The sequence below is a fragment of the Emydura macquarii genome, unplaced genomic scaffold (genome assembly GCF_026122565.2).
Source record: "Emydura macquarii macquarii isolate MOO-44397 ecotype Brisbane River unplaced genomic scaffold, CSIRO-AGI_Emac_v2 contig_201, whole genome shotgun sequence".
In the NCBI taxonomy this organism is placed as follows: domain Eukaryota; kingdom Metazoa; phylum Chordata; order Testudines; family Chelidae; genus Emydura; species Emydura macquarii.
Window position 1 is genome coordinate 1,412,322 of NW_027130338.1, and position 19,889 is coordinate 1,432,210.

The 19,889-nt window shown below is 43.3% G+C and overlaps 1 protein-coding gene across 1 annotated transcript; it reads left to right on the top strand.

The window, feature by feature from the left end:
• The first annotated feature begins 197 nt into the window (after positions 1–197).
• POLB (DNA polymerase beta) lies at positions 198–19,824 on the top strand. Its single transcript, XM_067545604.1, has 13 exons — positions 198–798; positions 1,315–1,372; positions 3,055–3,121; positions 3,577–3,651; positions 4,524–4,582; positions 5,315–5,364; positions 7,733–7,784; positions 8,548–8,602; positions 8,702–8,774; positions 12,341–12,411; positions 14,165–14,251; positions 18,373–18,437; positions 18,954–19,824. The coding sequence occupies exons 1-13, from the start codon at positions 738–740 to the stop codon at positions 19,165–19,167; spliced, it is 987 nt and encodes a 328-aa protein (XP_067401705.1). The 5' UTR covers positions 198–737; the 3' UTR covers positions 19,168–19,824.
• Positions 19,825–19,889: the final 65 nt, after the last annotated feature.

Genomic DNA, 19,889 nt, shown 5'->3' on the forward strand with positions numbered 1-19,889 from the left:
GCGCGCATGCGCCAGTAAAAAGCGCGGGGCAGAGTGGAGACAGCGTCACTTCAGCTCGCCAGGGGGCGGAGACTCCGTCTGCGCATGCTCTGTTACGCACGGGGCGGTTGCCCTGTCTCAGTGCGGTGAGTGAGGGTGTCCCGCCACCAGTAACACCCCGGCCCCCGCACGGCCCGGCCCGGCGCCTCTGTCCTACCGCCCCTCACCACCCTCCTCGTGCCATGGGAACCCCGCAGCCGCCCCCCGCGGGGCCTCCGCACGAGTCCCGCTGGCGCGCAGGAGCCGGGCTGCCCCGCAGGCTGCGGGCGAAGCTGCTCGGGCCGGCCTGGCCTGGCCTGGCTTGGCTCGGGCGGCAGCGCTGGTTGCTTGGCTGGGCGGCTCCGCGGCGGCAGCTCGGCCAGGGCAAGGGGCTGCCTGCGCCCGGCCTCTCGCGTGCTGCCACCGCGGCCTGGGCCCCGCGCTCGCTCGCGGGAAGGGCGAGTGCCGCTCACAGCAGACAGCGGCCCGCCGTCATCACCATGGCGACACCCCCCTTCAGTCCGGGCCCCACGAGCGTCAGCGCGGTCACGTGACAGCACGTGACGTCACACCCCGCGTGAACGTGCCCGGCCGCTGCCGGTTCCACGTCTGACGTCACACACACCCCGGAACCGGAAGTTGCATTCGACGCTGTCACCCCGCCCTCGCAGGAGAGGAGTGCGGCCGGGAGCCGCCGGGCGCGCCGCAGCGGGGCTGCCATGAGCAAGCGGAAGGCGCCGCAGGAGGGTCCCAATGAGGGGATCACCGACTTCCTGAGCGGTGCGTGCGGGCGGGCGGCAGGCGGGGGAGGAGCAGGCGGGGCCCTGCGCCGGGCCTGCCTAGGCCGGGCCTCCCGGAGCTGAGGGGCGGGGGGCGCGTCTGTGGCGGTGGAGTTAGGGTTACCTGGGCTGTCCGCGGCTGGGCCGGGCCGGGCCGGGCCGCCCGTCGGGAAATGGGGGTGTCTGTCTGTCTGTGGGAACTGACTGGGGGTGTGTATGAGTGTGGGAACTGGCTGTCTGTCTGTGTCTGTGGGTGTGTGGGTGGGTGTGGATCTGTAGGTGTGAATGAGTGTGGGAACTGTCTGTCTGTCTGTGTGTGGGTGTGTGTCTGTGGGTGTGTATGAGTGTGGGAACTGGGTGTGTGTCTGTGGGTGTGTATGAGTGTGGGAACTGGGTGTGTGTGGGTGTGTATGAGTGTGGGAACTGACTGTCTGTCTGTCTGTGGGGGTGTGTCTGTGGGAACCGACTGAACTAATGAGTGTCTTTCCCCACCACTCCCCCGCCCTCCCCGCCTCAGAACTGGCCAACTTCGAGAAGAACGTGAACCGTGCCATCCACAAGTACAACGCCTACAGGTGAGTGTTCAGCGTTGGCCTGGGCTGGGCCGGCCGGTCCGTCAGTCCGTCTGTCTGTCTGTCTTTGAAAAACTCACCCGAGCTGAGCCCAGCCCAGCCTGGCGTGTGCAGGGGTGGGCGAGGTTGTTCTCTGGTGGGTGGGAAGAGGTAAAAGGGCGGCAGTCTTGGCTGTTGGTGAAGATTGGAGGCACTTTTTGCACATTTAAACAGTCCCAGGGCTTGGCCAGATTCTGGTTTGGTTAACTCTGTTCTGCAGTCGTGAAACCCCGCTTCAGCCAGATACTTAATTATCCCTCTTACAAGGGAGGTGAAAGCTTTGGAGATTTTTTAAGGCATTTTAAAAAAAAGCTGGGTTTTTTCTGTTTTTTTCTGGAAAAATTGAGATATCTGCAGTAATTACTCGCTTATCGAAATAAACTTTATTGTTTAAAGAATGAGGAATGTCTTATGTATAAGTTACTTAACACAAAGTATTGTTTGGTATATTTATGAAATAAGTATAAATGATTTAGTTTTGATTTGAATAATAATAAACATGCTTAGTAACTGCACAGTACGGTACCTAGGTGTACTTTTTGCCTCTTGGCAAATAGGGGGATGAAAAACCTTTGAAAATAGAAGGCATCAATATTGTAAGCAAAAAGAAAAGTTTATATCCTTGGGATCAGAAATAGGATGTAAATAGACCTGATCTGATGTGACATTATCATGCAGATATAGGAGAAACTTGTGTTGGAAAATGACTGACTGTAATATAGTTAACAGAGCATACTATTTAAAGATCAGCAGTAAATTCAGGTAGATAACCAAAATGTATAGTAACAACACTATCAAATTATTTAATAATATATTATAATCATATATATAGTACATGTCAAAATAGTAAACAAAACTAGCCATTCTGTGAACCAGTGTAATACAATTTAAACAGTTACTAATGTATTTTTGGAAATGCTAGCATCATTTGAGCTTTTCTTTCTTTCTCTTTCATTATTCATTCTGAGAGAAACTATTTCACAGAACAGTTTCTTTTTATATTTTCCCAAACTGGGCCTTGGAAAAAAAAATTGAAAAAACCTCCTCATCCTCTTCCCTCTGATCTTTTTTTGGAGAGGTGGGGGTGGGACACTCACCTAATTTTAAATATTTGACTTCTTGTGCTTAAATTAGGTGCATAAAGAAGTACTTTGCTGAATTGGGGCTTGTAACTTTCATTGTTTCAGTTCGTAATTGTTCACTTCCTTCTGAAAACTCTGATGTGTCTTGCTGCCCACTGTTCCAGTGTATCATCTCTCAAGTGGCTGCACTTCAGAAGTGACCTAAAGATTTTTGTAAAGTACTTCTGAATAACAGGCACTTTTGTAAATTTAATTTAGCATTGCTGTTTACCTTATTTATAAAGGTTCATATGTGAGCCCCCTGTGTTCAAGTATATAATTACATTACCGATTGCTTTGAGGAAAGTGCTATTCAGGTTGCTGTATGATAAGCATTTTTTTTCTTTGAGATCTTGTACTCCTGGTACGTGAGAAGTAGGGGATAGTTATATGGATGCCAGTGCTCCAGAGTGGAACCACACAAAGTGCATTGCATGGAGGATATACACAAAATGTCTATCTCTTCACTTGATATTGTTCACCTAAGGCTGAAACGTGAATGGAGCTGTCATTTTTTTTATGTAGAAAAGCAGCTTCTGTAATATCCAAGTATCCAAGCAAGATAAAAAGTGGAGCTGAAGCAAAGAAGCTGGTAAGTTGTAAAACAGATAAGAATGTTTTATTCAGGTTCCTATCATCCACATAATTGAATTCCATCTTCGTGTTAATATTTTAGTGCATTATAATGTACAATAGCATAGCTGTAATTGAGGCAACCCAAAGATGTGCTTTTTTCCTGCATTTTTTCAAACTTCAGGGATTTACATTTAGCACAGGAATTGTAAATTTTCCTAAAAGCCCATTTTGAAATTTCACTGTGTGAGAGGGAAAATTAGTGTCTGCTTCTGTTGCTCATAAGACTGCTGTTTACAACAATAACATTTGAAAAAAGTGGCAGCTGTTCCATCTCCAGGGTATTGTCCTGGAAGTTGGATTGCGTCTCTGTTTGCAAGTTTCTGAATTTGGTTTTGTACTTTTCCATAATGTAGTGATGTGAGTTATCATAAAGATAAAGTTTCATTGACTTTTTGGTTCTCCTTTTTTTAGGAAGGCGTAGGAGCTAAAATAGCTGAAAAGATTGATGAGTTTTTATCCACTGGAAAACTACGTAAGCTTGAAAAGGTGAACTTCTTTGATTTTCTTCTCTGCAGGTATTTTTCTTCGTATCTGCAGAGGTCTCCTGCTAGCTCCATGTAACTTTTTTACTGTTTCTGGAGAGACTGAGACCAAGCAGGAGAGAGATGCAAGTTGAATACCAGGGGAGTAAAAAGAAGGGAATAGGTACCTAAACACCCCACAAAAACAAAAAAAACCCTGAAATAAAATTGTATGTCTCTGGAAAAATTACAGGATTTGGTCAGCTTTTCTGCCTGCCTGTTCTGTCCATCAAATCAATCAACTGGGTTTGACTTTAGCCAGGGCCACCTACCTTAGTCTGGACAGACACTTTGAAAGCTCTCTGAATGCAGCTTTGCCCAATGCACCTTAGTCCCTGGCAGACAGCACCCACTGCTGTTCTAAATTTGGGCTCCCACACTTCTGCTAGGTGATCTAAAACCTGACCAAGTCTCTCTTATGTACATGTTTCCAACATATGGAAAGTATTTCAGTACATAGAAGGGTTCAGACAATAATTTTAAAAATGCAATCATAAATTTGAATAGACATGTCAGCAAAAACTAAAAGGACTCTTCTCCCTCCACCAAATAAAGAACCAGCCTCACTTAAAGCCTTACAACATCCCCCTGAGTATTAACAAACCCTTTTCTCTGAAACCAAAGAAGGAAGCAAATTCTAGAGCTAAAGGCTTGGCACTGAAAACCACCTGTCCAGGACCCTTCCGAGTGGATCTAGACAATCATGTCATGAGTCTGTAATGTGTAGGAAACAGATCAGATCTAAAAAGACTAAAACAATTTTCTAGTGTAATTACTCACTGAGTTATTCTTTCTTTTCAAGTGAGTTAGAGTTAGAGTACAGTCTCTTTTCTCCAGATTCGACAGGATGATACAAGCTCATCTATCAACTTCCTGACGCGAGTTAGTGGCATAGGGTAAGTATGATTCTATCTACTTGTAGAGTTACTAACAGTAGTGTAGAGATTGAGGGTTTGAGGAAATAATATGGATATTGAGGGGGCAGCATGACCAAATTGAGACATTAGAGATTCAAGACTGAGCCCAGGGGAGATGTACATTTGGGAAATGGCAATGAAGAGATGGGAGCGGAGGCCATGGAAGTGGATGAGGTCACCTGCTTATAACAGAGAGAGGGAGAAGAGGAGCAGACGACAGACAGAGCCTTGAGAGACACTGACAAGAGCAGGAACGGAGAGGTGGAGAGCCTTCCAAAAAGAATGTGAAGGAGCTAGTTGACAACCCAGGTTAGCCAGCTAAACCCAGTTGAGCCTTTCCATAGCAAACTTTTTAAGGTGGGTAACATTGTTCTCTTACGTATTGGGAAACTGAGGCACAGAAAAGTTAAGTGACTTGTCCAAAGCCACCAGGCAAGTCAGTGTTAAAGCTGGGAATAGAACCCAGATCTCTTGACTCCTGTCCCCTGCCACCATGTCTTGGTCCATGCAAGCAGTGCGTGCCAAGCTGAGGGAGAAGGTGAGAATGAATGTAAGAAATGGCTTTGGTACTGGAGAGCTAAGTGCCTGACGATAAACTCTGGTGTCTCTGTTAGTAAATTCTGGTGTCGTGCTAGTGTTTTGATGTGACATTTCCTGCTGGAGAGATTTCACTGTGTTGATTTGGTTGTGAGGTGCCCTGTCTCTTTGCAGTCCTTCTGCAGCTAGGAAGCTTGTGGATGAAGGGATAAAGACATTGGAAGGTGAGTGAAGCATAAATCTTACTGATTTCAGAGCCTTTGATTGGAAGAACGTAAAAAGGTGACTCACTTTGTGAAAAACTGCTTGCTGCATAAATGACAGCAGTTATTACAATTAAGCAGCATTCAGCATTCCAAAGCTTGTGAATCGGTGCAGGGAAGAAATGCATCAGATACATTCTCGGGTAGGGATTCTCCCAAAATATGGGGAAAGGAAAATATTATTTGGCCTTTTTCTGCTCTGAAGAAACAGGCTTTTTCAATGATTTCTTCTAGTGGAGGAAACTGAAGTGCATGGCTTTTGTTGTACGTGTGTGCTTATGTTACAGAAGTGTGATTCCACTGACACTGCATCCATTTCTTTTGGTGCAGCACCTAAAAAGCTGATGTACCCTATATTCATAGCTTCTAAGGCCAAAAGGGACCACTGTGATCATCTAGTTTGGTCATCTGCATAGCACAGGCTATAGAACTTTTCTGAAATAAATCCTCTTTGAACTAGAACATGTCACATAGAAAAACATCCAGTCATGATTTTAAAATTACTAGTGATGGAGAAAACTTGATAAACAGTTGTAATGATGAATTATCTTCACTGTTAAGAACCTGTAAGCTACTATATTGAAGTCTCTCAGTATGACAACTCATTTACTCTTGAAACCTCATACTTTTAGGAGATTGTTAAACATGATTGTCTGGCTTGTGATGGAATATGAATTATCTGACGATAGGATTGCTGCCTATTGTGGTTGCTCAGTGGAGAGTGAGACAGAGCAGAACTAAAGCTCTTTCACTAATTATCACAGTGTGTTTTATACTTCCTAATGTTGGGGCAATTATAACTGTAATCTGAACTCCCAGTTTCCAGGGTTTCATTTTTGCTTTGTGAATTTTTGTGAAAACTGTCATTTTCTTTTAAGGTCTTTTATTTTAATGGATATTTTTCATTGCAACTTAAATATTTTTGCCTGGGAATTTCCACACTTTTAGTTATTAAATTGTTCAGTGACAGACGTCTCTGTTCCCCAGTCTCTCCAACTCATGATTTCATTCCACCCCGCTCATCGTAATTCTTTTTTCCAATGCACCTCCAGTTTCTTCATTGCTTCTTCTATCTTCACTGAAGGACAGGTAAAGAAGATTTTTTGGGACACACGTCTCTAGACCACCAGATAAGACCCCTTCCTCCCCAGCTTGCCCATTCTGTCTTACCATCCTGCTCTCTCTCATGTCAGGCCTCTCCTTGTGTCCACCACCATTGCATCTGGTCCCTTTTTTCCCATTTCACAGTTCGTGGCTGTCTACATCAGACCCATGTAGGATTATAGTAGATTCTCCAGCGCTGGTGATTTTTAAATCAAGATTAGCTATTTCTTTATGTGATTCCTGTATCTAATTCCTTTGGTTGAAAAGGAATTATGCCAGGGAAGTTCTCTGGGTTGTTACACGGGAGGTCAGACTAGATGATCACAATGGTCCCTTCTGGCCTTGGAATCTATGATTTCATACACTTTGTATGGTGGCCCGTAATCTATGCAGAAACTGATTTTAGTAACTTGCTCTGCCCACAGACTGCTCCAAAACTAGTTTGTTACCATTCCTGCCAGGGCCAACAGACTAAAACAAATGTAGGATTTCTAGGCCAAGCCATTTTGGAGATAAAACAGGCTGGGAAACAGTCCAGGCCGCTCCTTTCTGAACCTCCTATTTTATCTTCCCACCTCGTCAGTCAGTGCTGCCCTTGGATTGTAGTAACTTGTTCCAGAGTCCACTTCAGTCCATGATGGTCCAAACCAAAAGGGGGTGTCTGCCCTAACCCCTTCTGCTTCAGCTGTTCCAATACAGCTGAAGGTTTGGCCCTTTACAAATGTAGAAATCAACAATTGTGTACTGAGGATGGTATTAAACATTGCAAAGACTCCAGCTTCCTGATATTCATGTTCACTATTTCCTGATACATTTTTTGCTCAGTGACTAGAACTGACTTCTTAGGTGCAATCAAGTAGGACTGTTCTCCGGGGAAGGATGGGGGTTGTGTGTGGACTTTGCAGAGGATTATTTTTGGGGGGGATTCAAGAAACCAGATCTAGCCAGGTTAGAATTCTCCCCAGTGCAGGCTTTTTGCTAGCCATTTTATACTGCCCTGCAAGACCCTTGCTGCCCACGCTGGCATGGGGCGTGGTTTTACAGATGCTACTGCATCTATTCTAATTTACAAGTTCAGCAAAAACTTTCATCCTTTATGTTTTGCTTTCAAGTTGCTATTCTCTAAATGTTCTTAAGTTAAATCATCTTTACAACACATGCAAATTTCTATTTGCTAAAGTGACTTTTCTCCTGAATAATTTTTCTGTCATTCTGCTTCTTCCAGATCTAAGGAAAAATGAACACAAACTGAATCATCATCAGCGAATTGGGCTAAAGTAAGATAGTTGTTTGGCTTCTGCAAAAGTTCATTCAGAGGACAGTATGCTCTTTAATATTATAGCAACCATAAGTAGCACACTTGATAGGTAAAATCCCGTCCCATCCCCTCGTCTACCCTTTTCTCAGTTGCTCTTAACTTACCGAAACAAATTTCTTTGCAGATGAAATGAGCTGCACTTGGTCCCAGTCCAAATATGCATTGTTTTAGAAAGGTTTAGTCAGCTGAACCCAGCCACTTTGGGATCATTAGCAGTGTAAAAAAAAACAAACAGATTTTTCCTCTCAGGTTCTGATTTGAAATGCTGTTGTTTGGATCACTGAGAGCCTAAATTCTGGAAAAATTGATGGCTTGGGTTGCCTCTGACAACTGCCTAAGGAAAGCTTCCTGTTTGCTGCTGCTGAGTTGATTTTTAAAGCCATGTAGTTCTTGTACCCTCTGGAAGCCTGCAGAAGAAATTTGCTGATACTATATTCCTGTATGAAAGCAGTATTTCCTCTGCCCTCGGAAAGCAGTGTTAATGGTTATGAAAGAGAGGACTTGTGGTGATGGACATTTCTGAGGCGTGTAAGACCAGCAAAAGGAACCCTGTGATCATTAGTTTGCCATCACGGTCTAGGATGGTTATTGGTTTCTAATCAACTAATTCTCATCAATCAATTTAATAATGTAAAACGTATGCCGTTTTTAATCTAATCTTTACCTGCTTGGTTAAATTTTAAATGCACTGCCTTACCCATTGTCTTTTTTTATATATACAGATATTTTGAAGACTTTGAGAAAAGAATCCATAGAGAAGAGATGTTACAGATGCAAGTAAGATATTATCTTCCTCAATAAAACAAGGCAATGAGGGCAAGTGGAGAGAGCAGCTCAAATGGCTTGATCTTTTTTTTTCTTCTTTTTCCTCAACAGGAAATGGTATTGAAAGAGGTAAAGAAACTGGACCCCGAATATATTGCTACAGTCTGTGGCAGTTTCAGGCGAGGTTGGTGCTCCACAGTGCCGTCACATTTCCATCATAGTTCTAGGAGTCAAAACTTACTGACAAATGTCCAAGTTGTGGACCTTACGGTTTTTTTAAATTTGTACTAACGTGCGTATTCCTTAATGGAAAGCCTGTCACACTGGCCAGATGGAATTAACTTGTATTTCTTGCTCTTGGCTTACACTAACTAGTTAAGCTTGTACAGACAAGGCTATGGGTGCAGTATAAAAAGAAGCGAAGTAGGATGCTGTGAATTGTAAAACCAAAGAATAGTTCCCTTTAAATTTTCTTTCTCCTCAGAACTTTTGTATCTGTTCCAGAATTACTCCCTGGGGTTTTTCTTAATACTGATGTGCAGAAATATAACATAACAGAACCGTGCTAATTCACACAATTAATGAACACCCAGTGAAAATTACTGACATTTGCAAAATAGGAAGTAACTGAACCAACACAATAAAAAAATTAAAGCTAGAAGATCATAAAATGAGACGTTCATTTATTTTGACATCTGTATTTTAATCTTTTATGATATACTTCATACTACACAGTAAAAGTAATAAAGCATAAGAGACCTCTCTACAGCATTGTGTATTAAATATTTGTTGAGCAGTGGAGGAAGATTGCCATTTTTTGTGTGAATTATGATGTGTGAGATCCTCCAGCTTAAAAATTTTTTTTTATAAATTTCATTGTCTGTAGCCAGCCACCCTGATCACTCCAGTAGTAAAAAATGGTTTAGCATTCTAATGCAGGAAGACTTAGGTATATGTCATGTTCCCCAATTAAAGTTTATTTTAAATATACCAACACCAGATATAGATTTGGTACAGAATAGTGAAGCAGTTTAGAAGTTGTTCTTATTTAATAAATGCAAGTTTGAGTAAACACGATCTGTGTTTAAACACCATCACACTACGTAAATGTTAAGAATAAGAGATAATGCTTGGCTGCGTAATCAAGTAGACAGTACTAACTGGGTTGGTTAGCCTCTATGAAGTGAGTCGGTGATCTCAGCTCAGTATTCAGTGACAAGTATCACCTCACACAAGTTGCCACCAAAATTGGTACTAATTGGCAAATGCCTTGACGGTCTCATCAGAGAGTCCCAGGAAAATTAATCCACTTCTTAGCTCTATTGGAGTCTCCTGTCATAGTCAATGTATAGGAGTTGATTTCAGTGTGTTGTCTTGCACAAATGTAAGCTGGTGAGGGATCCGCAGATGCCTCCGTATGTTGAGCAGATGTGGCTGCATGTTTTTACCACAGCCTGCTTTCTTTGCTCCCTCTTCTCTTTGGCTTTTTCGGTTCTGCTATTCTTGATGGCTTTAACTGCAGATCAGTAGGTCTGCCGCCACTCTAATCTCTCAGCAGCAGCAACTTTCTATGTCTTGGGGTTGACTTGGCCAACTCTTAGGTGAGCTTTCAGAGTGTCAAGTCATTTTCATTGGCCTCCCAGTGTGTGTTCTTGTTTTCAACAGTCCGTAAAATATGGTTTTGGGGAGTTGTGTATCATCCATATGTACAAGGTGAGCAGCCCAGCAAAGTGATTAGGAATTCAGCACTAGTTATGCAGCACTGGTCCAGGACGTGAATATTTGGAGTCCTGTCCAACCACTGGATTTTGCAGATGAGATGCATACAGCACATGTGAATACTCTCTCGTTGCATCAAGTGCCTGCTATAGAGTGTCCATGTTCCACGGCCGTAGAGAAGAGTGCTTAATATCATGGCCTGGTAGACACTAATCTTGATGTGAAGTCAAATGTCTCCCTCATTCCACAGGCAGCAGCAAAGTCACCTATAGGCAGTACTGGCTTTAGATGTGCACTGCGTGATTTCATCCTCAGTTATGGCATTATCAGATGAAGTGCTGCCAAGATGCACATTTTTTTCTTCCGCATTAAGCACTCTGTCATCCATTATGGGACAGAATACATTTTTCTTGAAGCAGGCTGGTAAAGCACTTTGATTTTTCTTGAGGCAGATAGTCCAGATCACTTTGCCAGTCTAGAAAAGCTGTCTGGCAGATGCTCCGTGTCTTGGACATCAGTGAAGAGGAACTCCCTAATGAACAAGTGTGAGCACAAAGACATTGGAGACGGAAGATTCCGCCATCCCGTGCGGAATTGCATTTAAATAATCTGGGCATAGTCTTCGAAAGAATCTAGCAGCATAGCAAGAAAGAGAGTGGTAAATAGTGCAGGTGTCAGTGCACAGCCCTGCTTCATGCTGTTCGTGACAAAAAGCTCTGTTGAAGGACATTTTCCAGCACACTAGCTCATATGAATGAGCTCATGCTGATGATGAATTTGTGGGGACAGCTTAGGTCCAGATCCACCAGACATGCTCATGACTAACTGTGTCAAAGGCCTTCATCAAGTATGCAATCTTCATCAAGTATAGAGGTCACAGTTCTGTTCTAGCTCTTTTCTTGTATTTGATGAGCAGCAAACATAATGTCTGCTGTTCGGTGTTCCAAGCGAAAGCCACATAGACTGTCTGAAATGATGTTATTGGTGCTGTCGGAGAGTCTGGTGAGCAAGACACAAGCCAAAATCTTCCCAGCAATGGAAAGAAGCGAGCTACCACGTTGGTTGTTGCAGACTGCTCGATCACTTGTGTGTGTGTGTGGGGGGGGGACAACTGAAGCACCCTTGAAGTCTTGAGGCATGGTCTTCTGTTCCCAGGTGTTGAAGAGCCGCGTGAGCATTTGAGATGTTTGATGCCCATCATACTTATAGACTTCTGGCAATATGCCATCTAAGTCAGGCGCCTTTCCTTGTGACAATTGTTTGGTGGTGGTTTCTGTCTCGATAACACTTGGCAGTCTAGTGAATTCTTCATGTCTTGGGAACTGTGGTATCCTGTTGACAGCAGTTTTGAAATTGCAGATGGACGATTAAGGAGACTGTTAAGGTGTTCAGGCCAGCAATCGATGATGTCAGTCTTGTTTGTGTGTAGTATAGTGCCATCTTTGCTATAGTTGGTAATGCTGCTGCAAGAGAATGCACATACTTAACTCGCTGCATGAGGCACATAAAGTAGGTTATCTGACAGGAGCTCGACCACTAAGAAAGCCACCTGTCACAGCTCTAAGCACTCTGCCCAGACTAAGCTGTGTAAAATGAAAGGTGACTGGTGGAAGCACACAGCAGAAAATATCCAACAGGCTGCAGACGAGAAAGACTTTAAATGCTTTTACAATCAAGTCAACATGGTTTTTGATCCCATATATCACTACTTACCTTTAGCACATTAAGGTTGAGATACTGTAGAGGCTGCCCTATTAATCATACTCATAGAAATATAGGGCTGGAAGAGCTCTCGAGAGGTCATCCAGTCAAGCCCCTTGTGCTGTGGCAAGACCAAGTATACTTGCCCCGTTGCTGACAGGTGTTTGTCTAACCTGTTGTTGTTAAAAATCTCAGTACCTATTCTGTGCGAGTTCTGTGGAGAGAGGAGCATCTCTTATTTTCTTGAGCACAACCTTCCATGGTACATTCTTACCTGATACCAAGACTTACAGTGAGAGGTTTTTTCTTCTTCACTCTTTACTTTCTCAGGTGCAGAATCCAGTGGGGATATGGATGTTCTCCTGACCCATCCATGTTTCACTTCTGAATCGACCAAACAGGTGCCTGTCTTTCTTTATACAACTTATTACTATTGAAAAGCTGAGTTCATAAACTTTTATCAGCAGACCATAGAATCATGGTTTCCTTTGCATTTGGTTTCCTATCATAGCTTTTTGCATTTATTCTTTGACACCAGAATACCTCTTTTTATAGTTTAATAATAAAATCCTGGATATATTACCGAAGCATTATGTTATTGAGCATTATGCAAACTACCTTTCACATGGTACGTGTTTTAATCATTTTGTAGAAGTGTTTTACATAACTTTATTATATCTGTACAAAATAAATTTCACACATATATATTGAACATAACGTGCGGGCCTGGCTCAATAGCTGCTTTGCACTGCTGTAAGGAAGATAAAAATGTATTTGTCTCTTGCTCTCAGGCCACCAGGGAATTAGTACTTAGTCCCTATGTGGCAGTGGGTGTGATCCCTTTTGCCTAATTCTATAGAAGTGCTCCAAAGTACTTATTGTTCTCAGCTGGGAGGACAGTGGCCATGACCAAGACATGGAGGGCACAGAGTAATCAGACAGCTGCTTGTTCAGTATAATCTGCTTGGTATCTTGTGTAAATAGATTGATATTTTTCTATCGCATTATAATAAACCTTATTTATATCACTACAAAAATAAATGGCCCTGCCTTCTTGAAGACCATATGCTCTTCCTGGAAAAACACAGGATTTTTATCTCTCTTCACCAAAAATAACCACGTTCAGGACAGCCTCTCACCCCTCCCAAAAAAAGCATGTGTGTGTTTTAAAATGGAAAAATGTTGTCTCACAAGATGCTTAATGCAGACTTGACTATTGTATCTGAAGCTATGAGCCTCTTATGGGGCAGACCAGAAATGTAGTTAATTTACGTACCAGTGTCATTACACTGTGTTTCAGAGTTCCTTAATTCTACAGGCAAGCAACATAATTGAAATGGAAGTAATGGATTTGAAGTGTCCATAAGTAGCAAAGACTTTATCCAAACTTTTTTAAATCAATGTTTCTCTTCAACTCAGTATCACAGACACTGATGGTGGAAGTTCAGAGGATGAAGGCAGACGTAAAGTAGTTTGAGTGACCCTGTGATTTTGTACTTCCAAATGTTTTGTTGAAGTGTAATCTCAACTTTTTAGAATTTCCAGGATAACATTTTCTGAGGTGTCTTGAAATAATTGCATTGTTCTCTTAAGGACAGTTGCATACATTTATACCTTTATCACACTTCAATAACTTATTTTTTTAACTTAAATAGCTCTTAAAGAGGAAAGAGGTACTTTTTTTTTTGTGTGGAGGGAACCAACAGAATGGAAAACGAGTCTCCCACTGTATATTATTCCCTAGATTAAATCAAACAAGATTTTAATGGGCCTATGGAAACTTAACAATCCACAAAAACACAGAAGGTTTAGGAATTAAATTTAGGAATATAAGATTTTAAATTGTACAACAGGTTTAATGAAAATACTTCAGTGTTCTTCTTTGTCAGGCAATACAATATAGGTGTGAGAGAACAATTTTCCTTAACCAGATTCTCAAGTATTGTATATTGATTTATTTCTGCTATACAGTTTCTGCCAAAGTCTCAGAATCTGGTCCTGAAAAAATATTTTCCATCAGTGAAGTCTCTTTGGCTTTACAAGGACATGCTGCACATTTGTGGGTTAATGTTGTTCTTAAACAGATTCCTCTTTCTTAGTTAGGTAATGTTTCATTTCACTTGATTTATATTTGACATTAATTATTGTTTCCAGCCGAAGCTTTTGCACCAAGTTGTAGAACAATTGGAAAAAATCCACTTCGTCACAGACACATTGTCCAAGGGTGATACAAAATTCATGGTGAGTTTTTTCTGAATATTTCATGTAAAAGGCAATGTCTTGGTGATTGATGTACAAGAAATATATGGCAGTAACTATTACATATCTCTGATTAAAAAGGGAAAGTTTGTGCAGTAACTCAAGTAATTGGCTGCTAATATCTTTTCGTTGTAGGGAGTTAATATTAGAACAGTCTGTCTGTTTGCAGTAGCCAGAGGAGATGGAATTTTTTTCCTACCAACTTCTCACTTTCTAATTCCCCTAATGCTTCCCACACACCCTTGTCCCTGCTCATGCCCCATTACACACCTCTTTACTGTAACTATCACACTTGGTAGGCTAGAATCTCAGACTTTAAGTACATTCTCACCTTGCTGTCCCTGCCTCTAGCCCATAATGCATCTTCAGCTCCCTCAAACTACCCCCAATGATGTTCCTGAAATATGTCTTGAATTCACAATTTGGTCTAGATAGCCATATATTGGATTTGAAACTCTCCAAGATTCAGAGAAACCATCTTATGCTGTGACAATAGCCTCTGTTATTTGAAGATGTAGATTGTTCTGGTGTGAATTTCTGTATCCTCTTTAGTTCTGGATGCCAGTTTATGGCATATAAGAAGTTTGTGGCTAAGCTCAGACATCTTTCTGTGAATTTCACATCTAAATCAAAGTAAAGGAAAAAACCTCTCTGGCTTGACATTCTTCTGAAAAATTCTGTCTGAAGGCATCTTGTCAAATATTGTGAACAGACCAGTAAAAGAACCTTTGACCACAGAAAAGCTCTAAGGCTTTATCAGGAGTCTTATAAGTGATTGTAATGTACCTTTCCAGGATACAGACCCTGCACTTGTCAGCTTGTTCTTCTAGACAGAGCTCTTGTTTTTTTCAGAATAGAGGTTTTGTTTTGTTTTGGTTTTTTAAGTATTGAGCGAGTGCTATTGTGTCTAATTTCCACCAGGCGTTTTGTCTCTACAGGCTCCAAATATCCTGTTCTTAAGACTCGTGAAAAGTTAATTCCAACACATGAGTGAAACTATAAGCAACAGTTCTGACTGGACTGGAGACAATAATTGATGAGTTCCACTCAATCATTGGTATTAGCTTAATGATAATCTTCAGAAGCCCCAGATTTGTGGGACTGATGTTGCATGGGAATGCTGTGGGAAGCCACTTTTTGCTAAACGATCACCATTAAGTTTATAGTAAACCATTATATTCAGGTAAATCATAGTAAAGAATGTAAAATATGAGCCAAGATCCTACACACAGACTATTTCAAGTGGTCATAAATATCTATTCTTGAGACTTAAGAGGCTGTTATAGAGGAAAGGTATTACAATAGAATCTCAGAATTGTGAACACCGTGGGAATGGAGGTTGCTCCTAACTCTGAACAAAAAACATGGTGCTTCTTTCAGAAGTTTACAATTTAACAATGACTTAATACAGCTTTGAAATTTTACTAAGCAGAAGAAAAATGCTGCTTTCCCCTAATTTTTAGTAGTTTGTGTTTAATGCAGTACTGTTCTGAATTTGCTTTTTTGGGGGGCGGTCTCTGCTGCTCCCTGATTGCTTACTTCCAGTTCCGAATGAGGTGTATGGCTGACGGGTCAGTTGGTAATTCTGAGGTTCTATTGTATCAGGTGGTTCAGTATGTTTTCACTTGAAGTAAAGGGGATGAGCATCTGAAATGGATTTCTATACTCACCTCAGTCGAACTCTGTGTAGTTTCTTGTGAAATTAAACCCATTGGTTTTCCTGACGTTTCTTCTGAGAAGAATAAAATCAGTGGGACTAAAAAAAAAAGTAGAATTAAATTGACCTTCATTCCACTGCTCCAGGATATTCCCAGCTGCTAATTTAATAGAATGGCTTTTTGTGATGAAGAATATGTCCAGGATAGTTGCTTGATTGCCCCAGACGCTGTAGTGCATATGTGTATGCTCTTGTGTGGGGCTTTCAAGTAGCAAAAGGAGGAGTGCGAGGACTTTATCAGGCACAGCAGATCACCAAAAGCCATGTTTAGAAGGGTCTTTAATTAGTGAGCAGAAGTTGCAGGGACCCACCCAAAGCAGTGACCATTGGATAAAATACCCAGCTGATGAATTATCACTGTTAAACTACTAGGTGAAACCATATGGAGCATTAGTTCTTGGGATACGGCTGTCTGGCATATATCTGGTTCCATTACAGAAACTGGTCATGCTGAGGATTGTGTCGCCAAACTAAAAAGAATTCTGTAAGGTAGCAGTGCATTGTCTGGTGTCTCACTCTGACCTCAGGTATTTCCATTCTCTGTTCTTGTAGCCTCAGAGCTCCTCTGATCAGAAATACGTCCACGCGAGTTTTTTTTGAGTGCTCCGGTTTTCTTCCAACCTTCATGCTGGTTAGGTTAATTGGCTCCTGTAAATTGTCCCTTGTGTGACTGTATGTGTGCCTCTAAGTGTGTGTGTGCCCTGCAATGTACTGGTGACCTGTCCAGGTTCTACCACGCCTTTCGCCCATTAACAGCCAAGATAGGCACCAGTGCCCCGTAGCCCTGAATAAGGAATAAGCTGGTATGGAGAGTGAGAGAGTGAATAAAAAAAATTAGGTCAATATACGAGATCAAATAATATATTACTCTGCACTAGGTTATTCAAATAAACTTAGAACACATACCAAACCTGGGGTTGGGGGAGCGGCCCTGCAGGGACCGTTGACACCGGAGGCGTTCCACGCAGCATGCGCCCTAATGGCCATGCCTACGCCTCCGTCCCCCCTCGGCCGAGGGTGCCGGGACCGGTGTCCCGAGGTAAACCTGCGCTGAGTGCCTCCGGTGGGTGGTTGAGCCCGCAGTCAGCGACCAAGTCTCCCCCCAGACGGTCAGAGAGGGTAGAGCGTGCCAGCTCCCCTCGCAGCTCCAACTATGAGCCGTCGAGCTCCTTCTCACCACGGCACCCAGGAAGGTCCATGGCACCGGAGGCTTCGCGCTCGAGGCGATGCTGCTCCAGATCCGCCTCGCGCAATGGGCGCAGCTCCTGCTCCCACACCCCAGCACCGAGTCCTTTGCCTCCACGGCACCGGTCCCAATCCCTGGCGCGGATCCTGGCACCGACAGCGCAGCCCACCGCGCCTCGTCGACGATCATGTTCCTCAGAGCTGGGCTCAGTACCGAGGAGGCATGGACGGCACCGCTCCTGCTCCCCGAAGGGGAAGCGATGCCGGAAGTCCTCGGCAGCGAGACGGAGGTCGTCATCATCCAGCTTGTTGAGCCGCACGCCTTCCCATCGGCACCGTTCACGACGGCACTGCCGCTCTTCCACCTCATCGTCGTCATTGCAGGGCAGGTCCCCGGCGAAGATGGGGAGGAGCCGCAGGCACCGCTGGCACCGCTCTAGTGGCTCAGGGTCCCGCAAGCTGGTGTTGGGTTTGCCATCAAAGCAGAGCTAGTCAGCAAGCTTACACATGACCCAGAAGCTGTGAATGATAGACTCATGCTGATGAGACTCCACTGTTCACCTCAGTTTAGCTGTGGAATGAGGATGGTGATCTCACAATGGCCTGGGACTTGGCATGGCATAGACACATTCCTTACTGTAGCTATACACCCACAGCTGTAATTCATAAGGTCACAATGGCTTAATATCAGCATTTCTTAGTATTGCACAAATATTAGTTTATGCACATTGAACCTGCTTTCCAGCATATCAGATGATGGATCGCTTTAGACTTGATATGTGCAGTGACTTCAATAACTCCCTAAATGCACCTTTGTGCTCGATAAGTCCAAGGGACTGGAGCAAGATGCCAGTTATACAGTACTACAAAATGCTGGTGTCTGATCCTTTATCTATTGTCCTAATCGCTCTCCTTTTTCCTCTTGGGTTTTCTCTAATTCTTATGTTCCATTAGAAACCCGCATGGTTATTAACGGGGGGGGAGGGGGGCATTATAAGCCAAAACAAGCAAGTTTAATAAGCAAAAGTTTGTATTCACTTCTCAAACAGTGCGCCTGTGCATGATCCCGTAACTACACAACGCCATGGGCTGTGTTTCAAAACTACTTCGGTGTTTTTAAAAAGAGAAAGAAAAAGCCCAAGACAATTTCAAAATGGTTTCATTTCATTTTATAATTTATCCTTTCCTTGTGTCTTTTTAGGGTGTATGTCAGTTGCCAAGCAGAGAAGATGGAACCAGTTATCCATACAGGAGAATTGATATCAGGTAAAACTTCAATAGAATAGGCCTGCCCTTCTAGAGTAGAACAGGCATTTGTTAAAGCGTTATCCAGAATGGGGGTATTTGTCATGATTCATCTCCTCATGTGCATCAAACACAACGGGACAGCACAACCCACTCAACTTCATGGTGGGGTATTTGTGCGTGCGCTGTGTCCTAACCCCTGACTGCAAAGTAAGCCCCCGGTCACCTGATTCCAGAACAAGGATCTTCAGCGCTATTCTTCTCCTCCAGCAGCTGCTGAGCAGGGAGGTTTGTCAGGGTACTGTGCCCTAACCACTCAGTTGTTGCACCACCCCTTCCTTTCGCGTGTGCTGTAGGAGATGGGTTTTCAGGACTATTGCATCCCCTCTGTTCTAGGAATAGTTGTACAGAGTTCTGTAATGTGGTGCCAGGAGAGCTTTGGAATTTGCTTTCCTTGGTAATAAGACTAGAGAACCTGCACCTCAGGTGAATGCCAGCTGACTTATAACTGTGAGTCTTTCTATTCTTTTACTCTAGGCTGATCCCCAAGGATCAGTATTATTGTGGGGTTCTGTACTTCACGGGCAGTGACATATTCAATAAGAACATGAGAACTCATGCCCTGGAAATGGGCTTCACAATCAACGAGTACACAATCCGGCCCTTGGGAGTTACTGGTGAGTTTGGTCTCCACGCAAAGAGCTCTGTCCAGTCTCTTGCTGTGACACTCCCTGGGGGTACTCAGGGATAGGAGGCACCTGAATTCTACCTGCCCTTAGCAGGAAGTGGTCTTGGCTATGCCTGCTGTAGCTCAGCTCCCTGAAACCAAACCCCTCTGGCCACACAAAGATTGCTTTCCCGGACTCCACAAACCCCTTTCTTTGTGCACACACCAATCCCCAGAGTCCTCGGCCCACACCCTGCAGTGTCCCAGTCCTGTCACTGGATGTTCACAGAAATTAGTAGGTTCACTCTCCCTATGGGACCAGCGCATACACGTGTGTGATTCAACTGAGAATCAGCTCCTGTATAACATCACAGAACTGAGATATGTTATAGTGAAAACAATCCTGAGTTTATTATCAAAACCTAAGATTTCAGAGATGATCAGGATAACAATGGAAGCAGAAATGAGTACATATAAAATGCTTCCTAGAGTTAGACAAAGGTTTTAGTCTGTTAAAGTCGTTTCTCACCGAATGCAATCTCCCAGCATCTCCATCCAACATGGCTGAGATCCCCTTTCATGAATCCAAACAGCACTGCCCTTTTTGGTTCCTCAGTGGTGGATAAAGAGGCGTTGTCTTTGCCTTCTCCTTATATCCCCAAATTAGTTTTGTCCCCAGAGTCAGGATGAACCCCTGTGGCTTAATCTCTGGTGTCTTCCCATTCCCATGTACTCCGTGTGCAGATTTGGTTGCCATAACATTGGCTTACAATGCTTAATTTGCATAGCTAGCAATGTGACAAGGG